The 26,659-nt window shown below is 35.7% G+C and overlaps 1 protein-coding gene and 1 non-coding gene across 10 annotated transcripts in view; one reads left to right on the forward strand and one right to left on the reverse strand.

Moving 5' to 3' along the window:
* The window catches only part of PKHD1 (PKHD1 ciliary IPT domain containing fibrocystin/polyductin), a 568,785-nt gene that overhangs the window by 200,703 nt on the left and 341,423 nt on the right, over positions 1 to 26,659 (reverse strand). For all 9 annotated transcript variants that reach the window (XM_058306868.2, XM_071218516.1, XM_071218517.1 and 6 more), the window contains 3 exons: positions 23,988 to 24,125; positions 7,692 to 7,805; positions 5,632 to 5,719 (listed from right to left, as the gene is read on the reverse strand). In XM_058306868.2, coding sequence (XP_058162851.1) covers positions 5,632 to 5,719; positions 7,692 to 7,805; positions 23,988 to 24,125 — 340 coding nt within the window. The remainder of the gene's footprint in view (positions 1 to 5,631; positions 5,720 to 7,691; positions 7,806 to 23,987; positions 24,126 to 26,659) is intronic.
* LOC111765447 (U2 spliceosomal RNA) lies at positions 25,816 to 26,008 on the forward strand. Its single transcript, XR_002797788.1, has one exon. It is a non-coding gene; the product is annotated as a U2 spliceosomal RNA (small nuclear RNA).

Genomic DNA, 26,659 nt, shown 5'->3' on the forward strand with positions numbered 1-26,659 from the left:
TGTAAAATGCTTGTAGAGGTCTGACATATAGTAGGCTCACATGATAAAAACTCAATAAATGGTAGCTAGTTAATTACTATGGATAGTTCTAATTAATAACATTGAATTTCTTCCAAAATAGCCTGTAGCTCCGTCTCTGAATGAGGTTTTTAACACATTCTTATAAGAAAAATCTATTTATATGGCATCTGCCAAATTCCAACTTGTTAACCTTCCAATTGTAATTAAAGTTTCTTATTGATCAGTTAAAAATGCCTACTTCACAAAGACTTTGGGATATCAGAAAGACACTTGAAACTCAACATGACTAAATCTGAATTCAAAACCTTTCCTCCACATTTGAGTCTTCTTCTAGTGAATGGAAGTCCCAGTCATCTATGCAAACCAGAGTCCAACAGAGAAATGATCACATTTTCCTCTCCCTCAACCCTCATATCTAAACCATCTTATAGATTTTATCTCAGGTCTATAAATCTGCCCACTTCTCTCCATTTTTCCACTGCTTCTGTTGACTACAATTTGCTTGGAACTCTTCAGTTAACCTCCTAATTGGTGACCCTGGATCCACTTTTGCCCCTCCATTAGTCCACACTGTGTGAACAGTGATTTTTTCTATTATAGATACAAACACGATTTATATCCCACTGTATTAGTCAGTCAAAGGGCTGCTGATGCAAAATACCAGAAATTGGTTGGTTTCCATAAAGGGTATTTATTTGGGGTAGGCACTTACAGATACCAGGCCATAAAGCATAAATTACTTCCTTCACCAAAGTCTATTTGGAGCAAGATGACTGCCGATGTCTACGAGGGTTCAGGCTTCCTGGGTTCCTACGTTCCTGGGACTTGCTTTACTCTGGCTTCAAGGTTCCTTCCTTCTGGGGGCTGGCTTCTCTTTCCTCTGCATGCTGACTTCCCAGGGTTCCAGTTTAAGTCTTCAGCATCAAACTCCAAAATCAAAACTCCAACATTAAAATCCCTCAACTCTGTTCTTTGCCATGCCTTTTATCTGTGAGTCCCCACCCACCAAGGGGTGGGGACTGAGTGCGAACTCAACTCCCTAATCATAACACAATCATGCCTAAGTACAGATTAGAGTCCAAGCATAATACAATATTTCTTTTTGGAATTCATCAATTATATCAAACTGCTACACCCACCCATACTACTCACTTAAAAACCTGCTACAGTTCCTTAAATTGCATACAAGGGAAACATCTACAAGATCTTGTAGTGAGAAATGGTTTCATAAACTTTACACCCAAAGCATGAGCAATGAAAGGAAACATAGATAAATGGGACCTCCTCAAAATTAAAAACTTTTGCACTTCAAACAAGTTTGTCAAGAAAGTGAAAAGGCAGCCTACTCAATGGGGGAAATAGTTGGTAACCATCTATCCAATAGGGGCCTAATATCCAGCACATATACCTCAAAAATATAAAGACAACACACTTAAAAAATGGGCAAGATGATAGAACCATCTCCAAAGAAGAAATACAAATGGCTAAAAACCCCATGAAAAGATAGCTCATATCACTACTACTATGGAAATGCAAATCAAAACTACAATGAAATATCAACTTATACCCATTAGACTGGTAGCTATTTAAAAAAAAAAACAGAGGGCTACAAGTATTGGAAAGGCTATGGAGGAATGGGAACGCTCATCCACTGCTGGTGGTAATATAGAATGGTGCAGCCATTGTGGAGGACAGTTTGGCGGTTCATCAGGAAGCTAACTATAGAACTGCCATATGATCCAGCAATCCCACTACTGGGTATATATCCAGAAGGACTGAGTCACAAACAGATACATGCACACCAATGCACACCGTTCATAGCGGCATTATTCACTATTGCTGTAAGTTGGAAGCAACCCAAATGTCCATCGACAGATGAATAAATAAGCCAATTGTGGTCTGATCCCGAACTATTTCTTGGAACCCTCCTCATATTCTTATCTTGCTTTCCACTTCAGCCTCCATGGCTTTCTTTCAACCCCTTGCATTCTCCATTCTCCCTCCCACCCTTAACCACCTCTATTCTTTACTTCTCAGTTTGTGCTGACTCCTCATCTGTCAACTAAAAATTTAAAAGGGTCCCAATCACACTACCAGGATCCAATATTGTCCTCTGCCTATGTCCTCTCCATCAGTGGCATCATTTACTTCCAGGATGACTCTTTATCCTTTTCCCAATGAGCCCTAAGTGATCTATCTAACTGCCTTCTGACATTTCCAGTGGATGTCTTCTGGCCATCAGTGGATGTCTTCTGGTCATATTTGACTTAGCATGCCCCAAGTAGGACCCCTGCCACATTCCATACTGATAAATCTGTTCTTCTCCATGCCTTCCCATCTCAGGGCTTGCTTCCACCATCTACTGGGTTGCTCAATGAAAATTCCTGAAACATTCTTCCCTATAATATAATTTTCTTGACTCTTTACATTGGCTAAAACTTTAATAACAATATTTAATGATCACTGGGATTGCTGGTATTTTTCTTTATTTTAAGGAGAATGTCAATTTTTCCATAAAATAAAAAAGTTAACTGTTTGAAAGGGGATTCTTTTTTATTTCAAGCAATATTTCTTAACTTAAAGAAGAACCACTCTCTTAAAAAATAGTATTCTTGTAGTCTTAATTTACTAAACATTTATTCCAAGTATGTATGTTGAAGTTTGCTAAATGCCTTTTAGTTTCTGCAAAAGCAATCATGTTTTTAATCTTTATATCTAGTGTTGAGAAAATTATATTAATAGAACCATTCTTATTTATTTAATAAGTTATATTTTATCATGATTTTTCTTGCTCTACTAAATGTCTAGATTTCATTTGTTGCTGTTTTATTTAAGATTTTTGCATTGTATTTACAATTGGATACTGTCTTGGTGGGTTTTTTTTAAATTAATTCAGCAGGTGTTTTAGAAATTAGTTTTATGTTTTCTTCCTAAAATATAATTGGAAAGCTCCACATATTTTTCTAGGGTATGGGATAGATTATATAAAATAGGAAATGTCTGATATTTGAACAACTAAAAGAACCTGAGCCAAATGTATTATAGGCAATACATCTTTGATAACTTTATATCTTTTGCCATTATTTGTTCTTTCAGATTATTTTTTGTAGCCAATTATGATCATTTACAGCCCTATAAATAATTCCTTTTTCCAAAAATTTCAAAACAAATATATATATATATATGCACATATTTTTATGTTACAATTTTCATCTTTTCTGCACTGATTATATTTTAATACTTTTTTATGATTTTGTTTATTGTTTTTGCATGATTAAAGTGCTTAGAGAATAAACAGCTACCCTTTTTATTTTAAAAACTTGTCTACAAATTTTCTGCTTTCTAATTAATTTCTGCCTTTATCCTTTACTGATTGATTTCATTAGACTTATTGGTGATTTTGTTTCTCCTTTCTCATACTGAAAACTCAGTTTGCTTATTTTTAAACTTTCTTGTTCAATAATGTAAGCATTTAATGGGATGACATGCTCAGCCATGTCTCATGTGCAGCCTTTCATTATTCTCATTTCCCAAGCATTCTGTGGATAAAGTTTTGATCTCATCTTTAATACAAAGCTATTGGGGGGGGGGATTTTTCCCTCCCCTCCCCTTCCTTCTCCCCTTCCTTTCCTTTCCTTTTTCTTTTTCTTAGAAGAGATTGAGCTATTTAGTTTATATGTTGCTTTAATATTTATGTCTACTATATTGTAATAATCTTTATCATTTCTTTTCATTAAAATATATTACAGTTATTTATCATCTATCTATATATTGTAAATAGTCCATGGGCAGTAGGAAAAGAGCATATTCTCTGATGCTCTTTGAGTTTGATACATATAAATTAAATTGCCTTAATTATTTATATTTTTCACAATGTGTATTCTTTTTAACCCAATTAAAGCTTAAGAACTGAAAGAGATAAGCAAATGTCTTGATTGCTATTTTTGTTTAAGTCAATTTCCCCTAAATTCTTAGATATTTTGCTTTAAATATTTCTACATTATGTTATTTGGTACAAAAGTTTCCTGATTGCTGAAGTCTCACTGGAAATTGAAGTCTCTATTAATATAAAATGTATTTATTTGATCAATTTCATACTTTTAATTTGATTTTCACTTTCTTGTTAATAATTTTGAGGCTCCTATTTTCATTTTAATGATTCATTTTTATCCAGTTTTTTTTCTGAATTGATTTTAAGTTTTCCTTTGGTTAAAAAGATATGACTACATTTTTTAACACTTTTGTTTTCAGTATAGGGTCATTTCAACAAGCATATTTTATTTCTGTAACTGGCAGGTTTATTCTTGTTGGTTTTTATATGCTTTATGTTATTTTTGTTCTCCTACCATTTCATTTCTTTTCCTTTCCCTATTTTACCATATATTTTATCGTGTCAAGCATGTTTTTTCATCTGGTATTCTGGAAGTTATATAACCTATTTTTAAATTCTGCTAGTAAACAAATTGACTCATATTTACTTTTTATGGCACTCTTATGACCCATTTACAGTTTCTTATCACTATGGGAATATTTTCAACATAGATTTTTATCTGAAAATCATTTTTTCAAATTTTATATAGTTTCTTTTAAAAGAGCAATTACTGGAATTTGTCTCGTTTAATACCATATTTACAACCATATTATATCTAATTTTTTCAACGCTTACCCTCAGTCCTTTATATTATGCTATTCTTCTTCTTAAATTCTTGGTTAGAACAACATTTTGCATTTCTTCAGTTCTTGAGAAACAAAGAATATCTTTTGTTTGCTTTCACATGTGAATGGTTAAGAAACAGGTGTCTAATTCTTGATCATAATCTTTTGTCCCTAATTCATTGATGTTGTACCACTCTTTCTACATTTAATTATTTCCCTCTCTGCTTTTCTTTCACTTATTTTCTTCTTTCATTTACTATAAAGTTACATATTAATCATTATTTGACATGGATTTGTTCCAATTAGGTTTTCAAAGTGTATTTGTTACAGTTTTTAATAGTGTTTCTGTAGTACTTATTTCAGCTCCCAATAAAGAAGAACAGCTGCTTATATGTATCTTTCCATTTTATGGTTTCTATTTCTAATACCATCACTCTTATCATTCGTCCTGATCTTGTCTCCTGCATTCAGGTAGCACTCCACCAGTTTGTCACCTGTTCACTTTGATTCTGCCCTTTACTATCTCCAATGCATTATTAAATTGTTATTTTGTCTTAAATTCCATAAGATTCTTCACGTTTCATCTCACTCCTATTTCATTTCTGTCTCTCCCTTAACCAGCTACCATTTTACCTCAGTCTATTGTGTTCTCACCTCATCTTTGATCTCTTATCTCATAGAATTCATATTTTTTAAGATTTTATTGACAACAGTAAATAGGTATTATCTAATATTTACTTCTGGAATAAATTATGTTTTTCCCCTGCCTGTTGCTGGCTTTGTTCTTTTATGTTACAGTGATGTTTTTAATCCCCTCTAGTCCCTTATTTTTCCATTTGTTCATCCTTGACTTATTCTTAATCTAAAATTTAATTTCATATTACAAGAAAACCTCAAGCAGAAGCAAAATAAACTGAAAAAAAAATACATTCCTAACTTATTTGTATCCCTTACCTCTCATTTCCTGAGGCAATATCAGTTCCAAGATGTGTCCAGGATTTCTTAGGATAAGCGCTATGAAGCTGAACTTTCCCATAAACCCCTGGAAATAGAAAGAACAGTTAAAAAGGAAAATCCTTAGAGAAATTAAAGCTACATAAGTAAAACTTATTCCAGTGGTTATTGTGCAAAATATTTGATATAAAGCTAAAATGAAGGTTTCCATCTTATCAGGAAAAGAAAATTTAAGTGCTCTATTTTACAGTTGGTCAAATATATGTCAAATGGTTATGAAACATATTCTCCCAGGAGTTGTGGAAAAATGAATGCTACACCACATCATAATCATTTGAAAACTGGGAAATAAAACAGTATAATGACTGACTAGTTAGATATGAGAAGGTAACCTCCTACCACCTCCTCCTCACCAAGTAACTCCAAACAATTTGTAATGCAGTTAGAACTTAACTAGTTTTATTTTATGCTATGCACTAGATTCTCCAAGACACAGTGGATAATTTTATTTCCTGGAGGAAGGAAGTCTGTGCTATTAGCTTTGTTTGCAGCAGTTGGACCTAATATTTTGTCTTATAACGGTATCAAAGGATCGATCTTTAAGCCATTTATTTCAAAATATAATTTATTTCAGGATCACAAATTAAAGTCTTACCAGAAGCATGGCTTGATGCAGTCTAGTTTTATTCTACCAGGTATAATAGTTCTTTCTTCCTACATATTTTTATTACCATTTTCAACCTTAGTAAGCATAATTCCTCCTCTTAAGTGGTCTAAAAAATGTTTTGAGCATGAATTCCAGCAGCAAAAAAATAAAAAAAGTTACGATCACTTACTCTTAACAAATGTATATCTGTTTTAGATTATTTTAGAGAAATACACATATATATGCATATGTTTGTGTGTGTGTATATATATATATATATGTATATGAATGGAAGTTATAATATTTTCTTCCTGCATCCAAATATTTGTGCATACCCCTGGATTGTTGCACCCCATTTTGCTGCAAAACATTGATCAGGAAATCACATTTCTCAGCAGAAAATACATGAATAGAAGCCATAAACACCAGTAAAATACAAAATTAGACCTTGAGTTTTCATCCAATGTGGACAAAAATTCTCAATTTAGAACCTACCATCTGATAATGTCAATACCCATAATTTTTTCCATACTCTTATTTCATTTTAAAAAGTCAAAAGACAATATTAAAATCAGGCTTAATGGAAATGTAAAAATGAATCCAACTTTCAAAACATGTCCTGGTGCCATCTTTCATTGTTCACTTAATTATTTTTTTATTTATATATATGAATGTATATATATATATATATATATATATATATGAGTTAATCTTTATAGTGACTACACTAAAGGAAAATAAGACATCATCATCATTATAAAAGGAAAAATTCAACCTTTTTTATCTATATGCTAAATAAGTTAAGGAGGGAAGGATCCCAAGGTAATTTTGGGAGATGTACAATTTTAAAAAAGATTTTAACAAAAAACAATTTATTTCCTTAAACTAGAATTCCCCCAAAATTCAGTTCATCAGAAAAGCAAATTTCTTAATCATTCCCTATCATCAAGGGTTTACTGTAAAATGATACCATTTTTTAGTTTTTTAGTTGCTTCAAGGATACTGTAAGATTTAAAAGGACTAAAATCTGTCCTTTAATTAAGATACCACAAAAATGTAAGCATGCAATAGAACAAATACTTCTTTCCTTATTTCATTTTAGAATGAAAGAAAATTTCAAAAACACTAGTTTGGCCATTTACTGCACTCATGGGTCCGGTTATAAATTCAAGTTCTGAAGTCTAAAGCTGTGAGGGCTTCTACATAACATTTGTCACCATAGATCCTTAGTTTTGACATCTGTAAAATGTATACTGCTCACAGGAAAGCTAGGAAATAATAAAAGTATGTCACCTAGAAGAGTGCTTAGAATTTAGTAGATGTTCTACGAATGGTATTTCCCTATCAAAGACACACATATACCCACACATACCCACACATTTAGTTTTTTATACAGATTACATTATACTCTTACCAATTGTTCCTGGATCAATACGAATTTCATTGAAACGGTCACAAAACACCCCCTCTGAGGTTCGAAGGAGGATCAGAAGCTTTTGTTCTTTTTCTAAGGGATTGTCTAATGTACCTGTTCGAATAGAAACGTATGTTATTTAAAGTAAATTAAAATTAAAAAAACAGAGAGAAAGAGAAATTTTGATGTAATTTTTGGAACAAAAAAATGGGCAATATAAGCAGCAGTATAGAGAAGAACCAGCGGTCACACAGGTGAAATAAGAGTTGGAAAAAAATGAGATGCAGTAAACTCTGCAGGAGACTGTATAACTGTTCAGTATTGTATTGTCTCTTCTTTCTTTATTAGGGCACAGCATACTTTCCTGATCTACTAACATTTACTTGTTTTTTATTTTTAAAATTTTTGATCTATTGATATTTAGCCTGGACATAATACTTACTTTGGCAATGGAGATGAATGGAAGTGACAGTATGCCAATTCTGAGCAATGCTCCAAGAAGCTAGGCAAGTGTCCACCACACTTCTTACAATACTTTTCTCCACCTTAAAAAGACATTCCCTAAATATCCTCTGGTCCCTAAATGAGGACATATATAGAGCAGACCTGAACAGAATGCACAGTCTTGAGCCAAGACCAGCCAAGTCAAATACAAATATTTGTGATGGTAAAACACTGAGACTTTGGAATTTTTTGTTACATACCATGATTACAGCAAAACCTCCCCGGTGCATTGTTTATGGCTGTGAAGACTTAATCCTCACAACAACCTAAGAAGTTAAGTATGGGTCTTATTTCAATTTTAAATATTCATAAAGAGGTTTAAAGGATTAAGGGACTTGCCCAAATTCATCCAGCTAGAAAGCAACAGATTTGAACAAACATCTGTTTAAGCCAACTGTTTAATTAAACAAACAATAGGTTATTTTCCAAGCCTAAATTCTTTTAGCAGCATAAGTACACAATCCATGAAGGCTACAAAACTGAGACAACAGTTAGGAATTATTTCTGACCTTATTCCATTGATGTAAACAGCAAATATTGGTTACTTCTATGCTATGAGAATTATTTAAGGAATTTGTTGAAATAATGAGTACAGACATAAAGACGGGTTTTTTGGTTTGTTTGTTTGGTTGGTTGGTTTTTTTGGAAAATATGTGTTAGGGTACATAAAATATTGCAAAGAATCAGCTTTTCAAGAAGAAAATAGTAGAAAGATAATTCCCCAAACTACATACTGGACCGAACAGGTTGGAAAACCATCTGCTATCAAAGGAGACATTCTAGTTTAGAAATTCCTGAAAACATAAACAAAAATGAGGTTGTCAAATACAGGATGATATAATTGGTAAACTTAAAATTGCCTGGTTGCCATTTTGGTTTAGTTGTCCTTCAGGCAGCACAAAATCATTTCCTTCAGTTGGCACTTCAAATATACTTGACTAGCCAAAAAGCTTAATGCAGTCTTGCTACCTGCTGCACACCTATCTTTACAGGCCAGCCTTCACAGGCACAACTCTCAAAGGCCTCACAGAGTGAAGTAAATCTGCCAAGGGTCTAAGACAATGAGCAAGCAGGGATTAGAACACACAGCCTGTGCATTTCCAGTGAACTGCTTAGTGCACTAAGGTATGTAACTGCTCTGTGTAGTTAATGCCAATCCTGAGCTAAGCCACTAATGCATCTTCGCAGCTAAAATAAAGATGTGCTTGAGCAGAAAGCAGGGAAGCAGGAAAGAGGGAGAATGTTAAAGCAAATGTGTGGTGTAGCTCTTATCTTGCAGTTTTAAGTCCAGTAAGCCATTTTCCAGCTGTGATTTCATTTCTTTCACGGAGGGTAGTTTACAGACTTGGGGAGAAAATGGCCTAGGAGAAACAGATACCAGAGAGAAAAAAGTAGGACAGTTTTTGCCCTAGAGAAATATATGTAGAGACCCACAAAAAGAGTTTGGTATTCCTCTAAAATCAGAGATGAAATCAATTATGCAACACCCAAAGTGCAGCACAAGTGGTATTTTCTCAGAAAGTCTGGGCAAAATTAGTCAGCCTGTATGATCTTTTGGCATCTGAAATGACCAGGGTTTGGCTTCTTTTTGTTACTTGGGGGAGGGGACAGAGTAAAAAGAAGGGAATAGTGATTTAAGAAAAGGAAATACATGCTATTCTAACATTAAAATGCCATGCTTCTTGAATTTGTAAAAGCTAGTGAAGGGAAAGTCTGAAAGGCTCCTTGTTTTATTCTAAAATCTAGCAATGAAAGAAAGGTGGGGTGGTCTCTCCAAGATGACTTTCGGCTCTAAGCTAGAGTAGCCACCTGAGATCCTCAAGATAATCCAGTTCATCCCTGGTTTTCCCCTAAAAAGCTGCACTAAGTTGCTTAAAACCATAGCAAGAGGCATTTTAAACCTGGGAAATTTTAGATTCTCACCATGGGAGGGAAAATAATTGTCATTGTGTCACAAAGGAGTTCTCACATACATGACTTAATTCTCACAACATCATGATGGAGACTGCTGAAGTCCTCACCAGGAGACTGCAGCAAAGAGACTTTAAGTAACTTGTCAAAGATCATACAGCTAATTAATGGTGAAGAATGACCATGGACTTCATAAGAACCATCCTAGGCCAAGTGGACATATAAGAATAGAAAAAAAATAAAGGGAAGTTGTTATTACTAAGTATGATGGAGGGCAATGGAAGTGAAACAGAATTTATTACAGAAGCTAAACTCACCTGGGGAGATGGAAGAAAATAAGTTCTGGTATAGGGAAGATAAATGTTATAAAGATTTGGGGATATGGTTCGAATGGATGCCATAAACTTTAAAAAGTAGGAAAAAGGGAAAGGGGGAAAGGACCTTTAATTATTTTATTAACTCTTTGCTTGAATCAAGTCTAAATTTAGTTTACACTGAAGCCCACTGTGTCAACATAAATCCCTACACCTCATAACTAAACCCACCCATACTGAATTTACATACCTTTCTCTGCACACTCTCTCCTCCAGACACAGAGTTTCCCCAGCCTTGTATATCCTTCACCTTCATACGCCCTAACTCCTAACCATCTCCCAAGACTTGGCTGCACTATTATTGAATTCTAAACGCCTGCTATGATTTTGAATTACATGCCCCTTTTGTGCATTAAAATGTCCATTCCACTTGCTGCAGTAATTCTTTTTCAAAGAACTTATCCTAAAGAAACAGTAGGACAAATGGACAAAGATTAATATCTGACATTGTTCACTACAGTGCTACTTACTTATAAGAGCAAACATTTCATAACTCTTTGAAATAGCGTACAATGGAAACAACTTTGCCCATTTGGAACCCCTTCCTCCCTCTCCAGTCTCCTTAAGCCCACACCTGAGCAGCTTTTCCCCTTCTCCCTCTTCCTTTCTCTCTCTTTTCCATCCATCCTTTTATCAACCCACCCTCTGTCTTTCATTTTCCTGCTATCTGTTTTTCCTTAACTGGATGTATTTTCAATATTCATTTAATTAGAATAGTTTCTATATCTAGTTTCTAAAGTGAAAAGTGAGAGAGCTGAATATTTAGGATGTCTTGTTTTAATTTCTGTTGCTTTGGACAAATGATGTTTTCTCTATTTGGACAAGTGGATTTCTTCTCTCTCTAAGAAGTAAGGGAGTAGGTATAGATAAGGATGATCCAGATTATCAATATTACAAGGTTTGAGTATAGGCTTATTTCGTGAATGTGGATTGAAACTGCTCCTATGAAACTTTAACCTCAGAGTCTTTTCCCAGATCCTTACTTAATAAACTATTCATTCCCTCAATAGTAGGTTACATTTTTGCTTGGGTGTGGAAATGGCTAGTTGTCATTACATGCTGTAGTAGTTTGATCCTTTCAATCCATAACAAACATTTGATGAGCTTCTAAATGTACAAAGTATTCTGCTGGGCTTGAAATAAAAGATAAAGAAGATCCATGAAGGCATTGCCTCCACAAAGTTTACAAACTAACTGAAGAAACAACCGAGTTGGTGAGTTCAGTGTGACTCTTCATTCACGGCTAGGAAAGAAAAGTCCTGAGCAGGATCCATTGAAGTACTTTACAGAGCACCCCATGATCTTCAATCAGAAGTCTGCAAAAATCTGCATTTAGCTCCACATCAATCCCCAAATTTCCAGGTCATCATAATCTAATATTTTATAGAAGAGCAATATTTTCCCCGCTACTCCCCAACACTTGGGGGCCATGAGAAAGTACCCAGCAGGCCTCCTGCTGCAGGGAGCTATAAGACCAGGGCCCCTGCTGCTATGCTTTGACCTTCCCTGTGCTGCAGGCCTGTTCTTCCGAGACACAGAACTCCTGGCTTTGTCGGCCCTTCCCTAGAAAGTAGTCTAGGAGACTGCGACCTAACCTTCTTACTCTCTTCCCCTTGAGGTCAGAGCTGCAGTGTAGACTGAGGGCTCCCCAGCCTTACCTACCACCTCCCTAGTTCCTTTCACACCGATTTCTCACTTAATAAAACCTTTATGTGTTTAATCACTTGGCCTCTGCTTCTCAGAGGACCTAGACTAAGTCAGGGCTCTCTGATCTCTTGCTTTTATAGGTGGTAGTGAAGCATAGCAGCAAAGACTAGGAGCAGCAGAAGCAAAAAAAATAAAGTGTCTCTTGTTCCATCTTCTGCCATTACCAGTTGTGCTGCCTTGCACACATTCCCTCACGTCTTCTTCAAGCATATAATGGAGATGATAGCAATAAGGTGCTGTCATGGGAGTGTCCTGATGATTGCATGTGCTGATGCCTGGTACATGGTGAGTGCTCAATAAAGGGTGAACAGCATTATGTTGATTTAGACTAGATAATTCATAGTTGAGATCCTTACCCTTTCTTCCCATGAACCACTAATATAGATAAATATGTTGTATGTTTTAAAATAGGAAGCAATCAAATTTAGCAATGTTGTAATCATCATTCTCGGATTCTGTACCTTTAAAGGTACATCAAATGCCTCGAAACACTTCCTTCCTCAATACTTTACCTTATAATTAAAACTCTTATTAAGTAGGTGGAGGGATGCCTTGGAAAGAATACAGCCTTTAGAGCCAAAAGGACTGAGGGTTTGTGTTTTTTAAAAAAGGTAAAATGACAAATTACATAGAAGGAATTTTACTGTATTTTCCCATCCTCTGAGGAGAGTATTTATCAAGGAATTTTGGAATACCTACAACGTGAAAACAGCTGTAAGGGATTTTTAAAAAGTAGAAAAAACAAATCTGCTTTTAAGAAGTTGACAATTAATTAGGGAAACAAAGCATACTGTCAAGAAATTAGGGGTAGGCAAGTGGGGGGGAGAGTATTTATTTGTAAAGATAAAATTAAAAATAGAACATCAAAAAACTTTTTTAAAAATTGATTGAACAACAAAAAATGCTTTAGATAAATTTTTCTAGCTGCTATCTGGTAGCCATAGTAAAAGCTTTTCCCTTCATAATTACTCCTTTTCCTGAGGCTCTCTCCCACCCCAATTCATTCTTTCTCCTTTCATGCAGCACTTACTTGTTGAGTGTCTTCCATGTGCCAGTTTTGTTGGAGATGTTAGAGGAGGAAGAAAGAGAGCTAAATAAGACAGATGGGGAATCCATTCTAGAAAGACAAACAGTCCATGGCATAATTTAAATAGTTTATCAGCAGCATAATTTGGATTGGGAAACATTAATACAGATCATCATAGTTCAACAGAAGTTCAGAGCTGCCTTGATCCTTTATGAAAAAGGGAGAGAGGAGTGAATTACTTAATTTAAGCTGCTTCTGAGGAAGGCAAGATTAATAGCTGGACTTATGCATTTCTGGGGTATCAACCCACCACCGAAAAACATGCAAGGTTTTCACCTTTTTATTATTATGACAGGCACAAAATCTCTTTGTAAATCATGTAGTCTCTGGAACCCTCTTTTCCCTTCAAAGCTTGTAAATATCATTCAAATGGGGGAACGCATAGGTGTTTGGGGAGTAGGAGGAATACTATTCAATAAAAAAGGGAAGGGTGTGCAGAGGGAAAGGAGTTTTTTTAAAGCAGAGGAGGGGGCACAGAAAAGACCTGTGGACAAAAGAGCAAAAACAACCACTGAAAGCCTCAGAGTATGCAAAGGATGGCATGTTAAAGAATCAATGCAAAACTAGACCTTTAAGTTATGGTCATTCCAGCCACCCTCCTATGCATGCTTCTCAGATCATGTTCTCCATTGTAGGGAGAGGGTAAAAAGAAATGGTGAAAGGCATAACTGCCAGAGCCATGCAGCCTGCGGTCAAGTCCAGGGACCATCACTTTGGAGCTGAGTGACCTGAGGCTGGTTACTTCGCCACTCCCTGCTCAAGGCTCCCCATCAGTCAAAAAAGGGAAGATAACCTTATAGGGAAGTTGGGAGCATAGAAAGAGAGAAAGTGCCTACAATAGTGCCTGCCACACAGCGAGTGCTCCACCGGCGGCATCAGTACTAGCATGGTAATCAACTTAAATTTAGGAAAAGTGTCCAGGGGACTCACGACATCAGTCAGAAATGGCATCAGTATCAATAGTTTCAGATAATGAAATAAAATAATTTCTTAACTGTGTTTTCTTTCTCCTGTGGAATGTGGAACATGTGGGAAGGCTAGTGGAGAGCTGAGGCTGAGATTTTTTTTTACTGTCAACTGAATAGCACTGTGGAAGTTTTGAGCATTATATATTATACAGTTTTATTCTAGTCAGACATTGTTTAACTTACACTCATAATGGGCTTGTAATTTAAGACAAAAAAACATAAATAAGGCTGTAAATGAACTACATGTTAGTGAGGTATATAAAAATTCTGTAAACGCTTCTTAAGATGTCTGTCACCATAGCAGTATAATGCATTGATATGATGAGAAATTTTCGAAATTTGTACAGTCTAAAATATAAACCATAATGTAAATGAAACTAGAACCATGTTTGATAGCTCTTTTCAAAGTCTGTACATCAGCTGCAGCAAACATAACATGAACATGTAAAAAGATTATTGCTGGGGAAGGGGAAAAAGGGTTTAATGTCGGCTATATGGGAGTCCCCTATATTGTGCATGTGAATTACTGTGATCTAAAACTTTTTTGAAGACAAAATTTTAAATTAGAAGAAAAAAAAGAGAAAGGATGTAGACACTGAGGCAGAAATGAAAGAAAGTGTCTTCCACTGTACCTACAGGGCAACACCTATTACAGTGATGACAGGCAAAATGTTTGAAAAAAAGCTTTACAATATTTTTCATTTTATTAATACACCAATTTATTTTTACTTTATTTTAGTATTTCTACATTATTATGTATTCCATTTTTAAACTTTAAACCCATTGCTATATTTCAATTTCCTAATAATTGAACTTGGCAATATGTAAGGCTTCATTGTTGAAGAAGTTTTAGACCACAGAGAGGTTCAACCATGGCAGGGGAGGAACATTGGTGTGGGATGTTATTGATGGGGGCACATGAGTTGAGGGGAGTTCTCCAGGGCATGTATATAGGGGACATAAAAATGTCACGCTTATGCACACCTCAGCAGGACCCCAGAGAGAGCCAAAGTAGATACAATCCTAGGCGCTGGTTCTCCTGAAAGCTATGGAGATCCACAGGGTATATGGTCATGGCAGAGGGATTTGGAGTTCTGTGCCATGTCAGAGGGCCCTACTTTGGAATTTGTGCTCCTGAGTGTGCTGGAGCTGGACTCAGATGTGACCTTCCTACACAGGCCTCTTGACACTTTTACTGAATCTGTGGTTGGTCCTAGGGATGGTGCATACTCAGGGGACTTGAATCTCTGAACTGCCCAGGTGCCAGCTGGGCCCTGAGCCTTAGGAGAGTTGCAACTCCTACTCTCTGGTTCATTGGACTTACCCAGATCAGGTAACAGGGAGATAAAGATGGTCAAACACCACACCAGGAAATCAAGAGTGCCAACAACTGCAAGCAGAGGAATTGCATGCATCATCCATGTGTAATCTAAGTCCCCTCTTGATCTAGAGGTGGAGTGGACATCACCATCCCAGGGTCCACAGAATGGAGGAAAAAAATATGGATTAGAGTGGACTTATTGATATTCTACTATTAAGATATTGTGAAATATTAATAGAAGAAATTGTAGCATTGAGGAGGAGAATGTGACCACAATAGTTGCTGAGGGCCGGGAGAGGGAAGAAGAAATGTGATGTGGGGGTCATTTTTGAGACTTTGAGTTGTCCTAAATGATATTGCAGGGCCAGATTACAGACTTTATATATTCTGCCTTAACCTACTGAATGTACTGGGGGAGAGTGTGAACTACAGGGTAAACTACTATCTATGTGGTGCAGCAGTACTCCAGAATATGTTCACTGAGTGCAATGAGTGTGCCACAATGATTGAGGACGTTGTTGGTGTGGGAGGAGTGGGGTGTGGGGGGTATACAGGAACCTCTTATATTTTTTAATGCAACATTTTGTGTGTGTGATGTATGTATCTTCAAAAAAGCAGTTAACAAAAATGATGGGGTGGGGGGGATGGGGTATATGGGAACCTCTTGTGTTTTTTATGGGTTTTTTTTTATGTTTTTTAATGCAACGTTCTTTGTGATCTATTAACTTTAATTTTTAAAAGTGTGAAAAAAATAAAAGAAAAAAATGTTGAAGGAGAAACAGTGGAGTCAACTGTATTCAACTTGTTGGTCCTCCCCCACCCCCATTTATTAAGAATAATATCCTCCCAAGTCCAAATTATCTTATTAATAGAGACATACTTCCAAATAAATTCTTCAATGACTTAATCTTAATTTAGGACACACATGCCACCTTTTGTAAAATAAGCAAATTGTTTCATAAAGTCCAAATTGCAAGAATTCCAAAGATATAACCATGAATGTCATTTAATGCTGTAATACATACAGTATTATATGTAAACATAAAATGTAAGTCTACACTTTAATACACAGTCATCAACAAAACAACACAGTATTATGTTTCAACATGTGTTGTCAAATCATGCTGTCTTCTACAAAATTAATTCAAAGTGAATTAAACAGCATGAGTTATTTGTTAAATAGGAAAAAATCAAAATTTATTCTTGTATATTTGTCATGGACATTATTAAAGATTGTGCCAAACTGAAATTTAAATCAATCTTTCATAATAAGCTTATATGTAATGAATCTCTTTTCTCAAAGTTATTTATTTTTCCATGCAAAAATAATGAAATTACTAATACATTTCTAAGAAATTTTATATTATTGCAGTCGAAGGCCACATTTGAAAAATACAGTTTGGAAATGCTGGTTTAGAAAACATTAAAGTAAAGCTGATTACTATAAATGTGTTTAGGAGAGACTTGCTGAGATTCAACTGGACAAAAGAACAACTTCTTGTGTTAGTTATTTGCTTAAAAATACATATATATGTAAGGATCATGCCATGTTTTCCTGTCAAAGAACTAATACCCATGGAAAACGAACAGCTTTTTCTATGCATATCCTTATTTTTGAGTAAGTATTATATTTAATTGTTGGATGCCTGCCTTATTAGGAACTCTCTGAGCAGTGAAACAGAGGTGTTTCCTGGACCTGTAAAGGGCAAACATTTTATACTTTTGGTCCTATAGTTAAAGAAATACACTATTTAAAATTCACATCCCTCTGATGTCACCTTTTATTTATCAGCCAAATAAGCATGAGTTTGAGTAGTGTTAGTGTAAACATAAGCTAATTTGTTGACTGATGATCCACATGAGCTAATTTAAAACCATCTACTTTGCAGATACACAGGTATATTTATTCTCATATTTATATATAAAATGCTGATTGCCATAGTTAAACTTAGAAGAAGAGATTTTAGAATATATGCATAGGTATATTTGTACATGTGTACATATATACATATTTTACTTAAAATGTTATCTCTGAAAGAACTTAACCTCACAATATTCTCTCTGGTTGCTCAAGGGGACTGACTACTGGGTATTGGGGCTTTAGGCTGGAGGATATGTTTTAATCTACACTTTTCTCTAGTTTGTCTCCTTCTTATTACTTAATCAACCAATGAACCTTATAGAACTGTCAGTTTGGAAGGCAATAAACTGTGTATGGATTTTTCTTCTTCTTTAGGATTGAGAAAATACCAATCATGGAGGCAATGAAGAAACTTCCTATACCTAGTACTTCATTTCCTGACAATCAAAGTTATGCACTAATGATGATCTCAGGCTTCTGGCTATAAATACCTATGGCCAGCCCTGAAAAATATTATGTGACAAGTTTTAGGATAAAACCTAAGTTCCTAGCATAATTACTGAGCAACTAGGCAATGCACCATGTGAGGTGGTTGTGACAGGCCAAAAGACCAACGTACCAATGATTCCCAAAGGTACTGATGTATGAGGCGTGTTGTTGTTTACTTTAGTGATCAAAGACGTTCTGTTACGTTTTAAAGAAATAAATCTATGGCTACACATATTAATCTCTCAGAAATCTTCCCATAAATTATTACAACAGAATTTCCATTTACAATTTCAAATGTACAAGATTTAAAAAGCAGCCTCCATTGAGTTGAACAGTTGGGTCCATAACATGTCAACTCCACTTTTAGCTAAGATAACAAGGAACACAAATTAAAGCATAGGAATGATATCTCATCCAACAGGAGACACTGATGAAAGGAGTGGTTCAGATAGCTATTCCTGTGCAAAGAAATTGCACATTAAAACAATTAACAAATCAATCTTTTTTGAACAGGCTTTGAGTTAGGCATTTTTTATAACAGTTTTCCTGTCCTGGACAGACTGTAAAAATTAAAATTACTTGGGTTTGTATAAGATGGCCAACTTTTCAATGTGTTTTTGCAGTTGTTTTTATCCTTTTATGCAGGAAAAATAAACATATTGTTGTCATTTATACATTAACAATATATAATTCCTTCTTTATTGATATAGATATTTAAGTATAGGAGAACTGAATGTGTTATGAGAAAAAGGCACAGAGATAAAAGACAGAAGGTATGTCCATTTATGTATATACTATTCAGTCACACAGCACATTTTCAGAAGCATGCTATGTGCTAGGTTCCCAGGTTACAAAGTATTTTGAAGAAACCATAGTTTAATGGAGAGAAAACTTTTGTGGAAATATGCCAATTAATAAAATGGATGCCCTATTACAACATGAATGAGCACAACGGGTCAGAAGAAAAGATATACTGAAATCTAATGAATGAAGATAGGAAAGGCTTCAAAGAAGCAAAGATTAGAAGGATGAGAATTTAATGTAGCTAAAATAGGTTCCAACCCTGGACCTGCTCTTTACCAGCTGTGAAACTTTGGAACAAATCAATAATCTCTGGATCTCAGTTTCCTTATCTACACAATGAGATAGTTGATTCAGAAAAACCCTGAGGTCTATTAAATCAGTTATAAACCTACTCTTGGGGAATTTACCAGAAATCATATAATGAGTTGCTGAACTAGAATTATAATCCAAGTCTCTGGAATTTCCATATACTTGAGGGTTCAAAACTAATTTCTACCTTGTTAAAGTCATACTTATGAGATTATCAAAAAGTAACAACTTTTGGCGCAATTTGCCCTCATTTAAGTTCTTTAAATAGCAACACCGCATACCTCAAAACCCAGCCTGCATCACAAAATGCATGTCTACTGTTCACTATTCTCCAGGTACAATGGCTACTCTTCTGTCTTACAACTATACAAAACACATTCCTATCCCAGGACTTCTGCCCTAGCTCTACACCGTGCCTGAAACTGCTTGCCAAAATCTTTGCAGGGCTATGTAAATCTTTGCAGGGCTAGCTCCTTCTTGTCCTCATGGTCTGAGGTCACATGGCCCTTTCAGTAAGATCTTTACTAACGTCTTAATTTATGGTGGCCAACACCCAACCTGAACCTCTCTTCAATTCATTCTCATGTTTAGCTTCCTTCAGAGCACACATTGCCATATAAACGTCTCTTTTCCGCTTATTTTATTGTTTCATTGTCTGGTTCCCCTGACAGCATGAATTTTATCAGCCTTGCTTACAGCTGAATACTCAATGCCAGGAAAAATGTCTACCATTTAGTTGCTTTTCTATGAAAGCAAAAGAGAAGGAGAATAGAGGAAGGAAAGAAAGGAGGGAGAGAAAAGAAAGGAGGGAAAGAGAGAGAAAGGTAAGGCGGGAGGGAGGGAGGATCCAATCTACAGATGAAAAAGAAAAATCACCATATCAGAGAAACTATTCTCCCTTTAATACATACTTATTTGCTTTATTTTTATCACCCAAAAGAATTCATGAGAATCCTAAAAGGTTTGATGACATCATTCTTAATACTGTTCATTGTCAAGCATGAGACTGAGTATGTTCAATGATACTGAAGACTATATTAAAGCCAAAACAAATATGAAGCTGTTAAAGAATAGACAAATGGCATTAAGCTTATTAAATGCTACTGCCCATCAGGCAATAAGTGTTGCATGTTTTTATTTCTTCAATATGCAAAATAACACTTTATGTTAAAACTGGATTTTACAGCCATTACTGAGGGCAAATATTTAGTAAGATGGCCAATTTTCTGTCCCTACTTTCTTTAGTCTCTCCACTATATCTCTCTTTCTTGAAAATTCCCTCCCTTTTTTTTAAGATATTAATTTCATTTCATTTTCCATACCTTCGTAGTTATTTTTTTCCATTCTGCTTCTTAAGCCTCTACTATCTTTAAAAGTTTGGCATTTCCAAAATCTCATCCTTGGTCATACTTTCTTATCTATTTGCAAACTCTCTTTGGGCAATTTTATTTACACCCTTGATTTCACACATCATATTTGGGCTGATGACCCAAAATCCACATATTTAGCACAGACATCTATCCTGTGCTGCTTTTCTATAAATCCATTTTCTTCTAGATGTTACCATTTACACACTCCATTGAAATCTAGCTTAAATTGTATGAATCTATGTATTTATTATTTTATAGAGCTTTCATGTGACAGGCAGTGTTCAAGTACTTTAATAGGTATTAATTTATTTAATTCTCATAAAACTCTAAGATATGCATACTAGTATCATTACCATTTGCAAGATGAGGAAACTGAGACAGAACTAACTCATGTAATTTGTCTAAGGTCACTCAACTAACAAATGTTGGAAATGGGATTCAGTCTGGTACTACCATCAATCCAAATTGCCCAACCAGAAATCTAGGAGTTATCCTAAATAATTCCTTCTCACCTCACATCAAAATGGCCACTGTGTCCACTATGTCCTATTAATTTTTACTTCCTAGTAATTTTTCTGTCATTCTTCCCTCTCTTAGTCTTAGTTTAGTCCTTTACAATTTCTCTCCTGGAACAACTTAGTCGCTCATCACTTTTCACTGTGCCCCTTAATCTTGACCCTTCCAACATATTCCACACACTGCCAGGGATGACCTTTTTAAGCCCAAACTTAATTATGTCATTTTCCTGCTTAAAATTAGCCAGTGGATCCTCATTAAGGTCCTTAGCCTAGTATGTAAGATCCTGCAGCCTCATCTGTTCACCAACTTTCAGTATGATCCTACAATTCAGACATAACTAATTCCCTACAATTTTTTTTGACAGTATAATGCTTATCCACAAATACGTGTGTTTTCAGATCTCTTCCTTTATTTTTAAGTCCCCTTCAGGTTGGAAGAGGTGACCCTTTCAATTATATTTTTACTTGTTTGTCTCCACTATTGTAATGAAATGCCTCTTGAAAGGTAGGGTTCATGACTTCTATTTCTGCATGTCCAACATCTCCCATGGTACCTGACATACATTTAGTACTGGGTAAATATATGATGAATGAAAAAATGAACACACAAGTGAAATGCTTTAAGCTCATCTCAAATGTTTTAACAGACTAATGAGACAACCACAGAGTGAAAAATAAAATTCAGTTTGGCATTTTTGATGCAGCTGTAGCCCTCTAAGCAAAGCTTTGATCTTGAATTTCCTTTCTAATCCTAGCATTCTATGATTCTACTCTACTTAAAGTCAGTTGATACCTTCTGCCAGCAACCAATTGCCTTCAAAACAGGACCACCAAGAAATGTAATTCCACAAAGTTGGGACATGGATCAAATGGCATCAGATATTAGGCACATTCTGGTTGCACTCCATGCCAATGTCCACATCTATTAAGTTTATTTAGTAACAAGTCTCATTATCTATTTCATGTTGGGATTTCTTTAGGATGTGGTAGAATTGGACAGATGGGTTGAAAGTCTTCCTTCAGGCATATTACACATAGAATTGGGCAGATGGGTTCCTTAAGCAACCTTTAGGCCTCGAACACATGGACAAAGCAGAGAGAAAAAGAACAAACCATTGTCTAGTAATGGGCAAAAAATTAATTGAGAATGGATTGTTTTTAAAATAAGATTTGAAATGTATAAAATGTAGAAAGTGACACAGAATCATTTCCCTTCAAAGGGAGAGATTTTTAGGAAAAACATTTTATATAATAGTAATAAGTAACAACAGAAATTTAAAAATAATTTACAAAAAATGACCCACCTTAACAAAAGAAGATGTCAACCTGAAATACATTTTCTAGTAACAAGAGGAGGTCTGGGTCTTATTTAATATTCTATCAGCTAATTGGATAAGGATTTTATAGAATGTTTTACAGAATATTTAATAAAATGTTAATCTTGATGGAAAGGATTGGAATCCAAAAGGATTTCTCCAGGGTGGATGAACTGAAAAAATACAATAACAATGCAAGGTAGTGATAGGGCAATGCATGGAAATCCTATATGGCATGACATGATTATTTTGTGCACTGACAACTTCTCTAATAAAAAAAAAAAATCTGTGTTGCTAAAAAAAGAGATAAATAAAAAATCCCTTCTAGACTTCCACCAAAACCCCTGGGAAAACAAAATAAGTCCTACACAATTGTAAGGTGTAAAGATGTATTTGGGGTTGTACATTTAAAAAAGACAAGAACTTAGAGTTGACAATATAGTTGGCAGAATCAGTATGACATGACTGGAATAAAAAGTTAGCTTAGTTAATCTCTGGCTGTATTAGTTAAAGATTATATCTGTTATAGCAGCTGGATGTTAACTGCACTGGATAGCTTCTCTTAGTACCTCCATTTCTACACTGTGCCCTATGGTGATTTAAGCTTTGGACAGGTGCTTTTGTCTGGAATTCTCTCCTACCAGAGATTCTAAAATTAGTGTGCTATTAAACATTGATATCTAAATATTTCCTTGCCATTGATTTCTTCGGGATAGGTATTATTTATGGGAATACTCCTTCAGTCTTCTTGTCAGGGCAAAATAGAATGCCTTAAGGTCAAGTAGTTCCTTTGGGGGCAGGGGCAAACTTTTCAGCATTCTATCTTTACTGCCTAGAACACTTCTGCATACAGAGTATACCTTAAACAACTCATGCTTATGATTATTATGTAAGCCCTTGTATCAGACCCAGCTGATGTACTACCGCAGAGCCACTCCGTCCCTCCTGTCCCTGGGCCTCAGCTACATGACTCTTCCCACATCTCCTAGCACCCACTGAGTCTCTGGCCCCTCTACTAGCTTGTCTGGAAAGCCAGGGCATTACAAAGAAAGACAGGGGAGTTAATGACTTCGGGGTAGACTCTGACCAGCAAGAGACGGGAGATCAGAAGGGTCTGACAAATGAATCATTTGCCTTCACCCTCACCCTCTTCCCCATACTGTCCCAAGATGCAGTGGTTCTATAAGTCTTCTCCCAAGGCACCTCACATAAGCAAGCAAACAGCTATGTTTTCTTGAGAAACTGTGGATACCTATCTGCTTTATCCCATTTTCTCCCTCATTTCTCCTTTTTCCTCACTCTTCCTTCTCTGAGATTATTCAGTAAAGGGTCAACACCTAAGTCTTGCTTTCAGTTCTGATTTCCTAAAGAACTGCATTAAGACAGTAATTGACATTCTACTGTGAGTTAATTGACTAGAAGATATCAAACCCATCCTATGGTATCCCTTGAAAGAGTGAGTCACAGTAGAGTCTGACACAAAGAACAAAAGGGAGAACTGATCTGTAGCCTGGAGGAAGCAAAGAGAGTCCAGGGGCCCAAAGCAGGGTTCAGTGACAGTGGGGATGGACATGAGAGAATGACCAATAAAAGCCACCTTTGCCCACTTCTAACTTGCTCAGTAAAATCACCTTGCCTTAGTCCTCCCCAAACCCCATTAAGCAACCTGGCTCGATAGGATACCATCCATTTTCTAGAACCCTTTCTCACAAAGCTTAATTTCCATTTTGCTCCTGATCATTGTGCTCATTACTTACCAGCTTTCAGCTCCCCGCCTGCAATGACCATGCATGCCACGCTCAGAACATTGCTTCTGTCCACCGGGAACTCTAACGTCCCCATCACATAGAGGCCTTTGAGGAATGGAAGTTCTGTATCCACAAGGACAGTTCTGTCTGCAGAAGAAAAAGAGACTGCTCAGACGTGTAACCACAAGAATCACCTTCCCATGGTGATTTACGTAGTATTTCCCCAAGCAATTCAAGAGCTGCCTGTGTTGCTCCTATAGCCAGTATAGATGCAGCTACTAGAAGAACGGTGTGCCAATTCGGCCTTAACAGAAAGATAGCAAAATGTCCTCAATTAATAGATCCTGCCATTGCTTAACACACCAAGTGTTAAGGCCTAAAGGCATTGCTTGTGTCCCAAACAGGTGCCCCAAGCTTCCTTCAGTGCAAACACACAGATGAGCCCCCATTCTTTGTTTCTGTCCCTTCGCTTTGGCTCTAATTCCAGAGAAGTAGAGAACAGTTGATATGACCTTGGTCTCTGAATTCAGACTATCTGTATATGAATTCCAGCTCTGCCACCTGCTATTTTGTGGACTAAATTAATCTCTCTGTGCCTCAGTTATCTCATTGTGAAATGAGGATAACAGTAAAATTGCTGCTTCTTTCATAGGCTTCATAGAGTGATGGTTATATGATTTAATACCTCAAAATGCTTACAAAGTGCTAGTAAGTCATTCTCAATTTCCCGATTGCAACTACTTAAGGCACAATGCATGGTAAGTGGTCAACAAATGTTGCTTATTATAATTACTTGTACCATGTTACAGAACTCATAAGTAACTTAAAAACCTACTATTCTCCATCTCCCCTTTCATAAATGCAGTGTTCATATTACTTGAGATAAAACAATCATGGAATTTTGCCTGGAAGTAACAATAGAGTAATATATGAATAGTAAGTCCCCATTTAAAACAAAGTATGTATTTCATGTATGCCAGTTATTAACGCTATTTTCTGAAGCTTAGCGGTAATTTAACGTGAATTAAAGATATCAAATAAATGTTTCTGCTTTAATCTCAAGTACCATAATTATTGACACATGCAAATATTTTAAGGAATTCTTTTGTTAACACAAAGAGTTGGAAAACTATGCACCTGCTGTTCTTTAGGATATGTCCAAATATATGAACTTTTCATGAGTTGGCTTTTTTTTAGCCAATACTTCTTTCCCCAGATTCAAGACCAGCCATACCTTTCTGTGGCAAAAACTGTAGTTGTAAACTGAACTGTTTTCCTTTTCTTCCAGGGACCACAGTAAGACTATATTTCCCAGCATACCTTGCAGTTAGATGAAGCCATGTGACTAAGTTGCTGTCAAAAATTTAGGCAGAAAAGCGTGCCATCCCCAGGCTTAGTGCATAAATCCTCTTCTGTCCTCTCTCTCCCTTCCCATGTCTATTAGTTAGATGAAGAGCTGTGTTTCTCAAAGTTTGGCTGTGATCCAGCAGCATCAATACCACCCACTCAACCATCAAGACTCAATGCAAGTGTTAGCTCTGCTAGTAAGCCATTCCCAACCTCCCCGATGGCTCACCATTCTTCCAGTGGAAACAACATCTTTCATGTGCCAATGAAATGGTTACATCAGAGTACTAAAACATTATTGCAATTAGATCTTTCTTCCCCACTGTTACTTCCTGAAGGTAATAGATCTTTTCTTTTAATCCCCAGTACTTATTGTAATGCCTATCTCTGTTGAATTTAGTCATCCACATACCCATAATTCAAGGTTTCATTAGTGACTGAAACAAAATGAATAATCAAGTAGAAGAGATAAATACGACTATATATATATATCGTTTCTTGGCCTTTTGGTTAAGATCAAATGTAGTATCTGTTCTTATCAGTTTAATATCTGATATATCCTTTATGTGAGGACAATGTATATTAAATGGATTTTTGAAATCAGGAGATAGAATAGGAGCTTGCTTCATCCACTACATGCATCAACTTGGAATTACAGTACTTCCAGGAATGGCACACCAAAAATTTTTTTAAAATAAAGAATATTTATATATACACATGCACACACATAAACCATAATCTCATATCTTGGAATTTTCCAAAATAGTCAAACAAAAGACTGAAATATTTAGAGAATATTCTAGGTTTAGCATAAATTTTATGATTTCATGATTTAAGGTAACTCAAAATCCAAATTAAAAATGCCTAAAGCAAATGCTTTCATGCAGCTCTTTTAGAATTTTATAAAATATTTTAGAATAAAATAAAGTAAGCATCTTTAAAAACAAGAGCTAAATATGAATGGTCTTTATCTGTTCTAGCCTGATGGCCCATTCTATCAAGGTTTAGCTGTTGCGCCTGATGATACAAAATAATTGGTTCAATAAATTCTCTATCCACAGAGTACTCATTTAAAATATATACACACACATATTATATTAGGACTTCTTTAGAGCACCCTTCCTAGTTAGCATTAAAATATAACAATTACACAGAATTTTAAAGTTGCCTTTAAGGTCTTTATTAGATACCCTTCTTAGAAGAAATGTTTCTTTTAATTGCCCTACCCCCTCCAAATACACTCACAAATTCCAGATGAGTCACAGAGTAACTATTGTAAGCTCCATGACACAGGGACCATAGCTTTCTTCCTTACTTTTATTTGCTCAGCAGCC

This window comes from Dasypus novemcinctus, chromosome 11 (assembly GCF_030445035.2).
Source record: "Dasypus novemcinctus isolate mDasNov1 chromosome 11, mDasNov1.1.hap2, whole genome shotgun sequence".
Classification (NCBI taxonomy): Eukaryota; Metazoa; Chordata; class Mammalia; order Cingulata; family Dasypodidae; genus Dasypus; species Dasypus novemcinctus.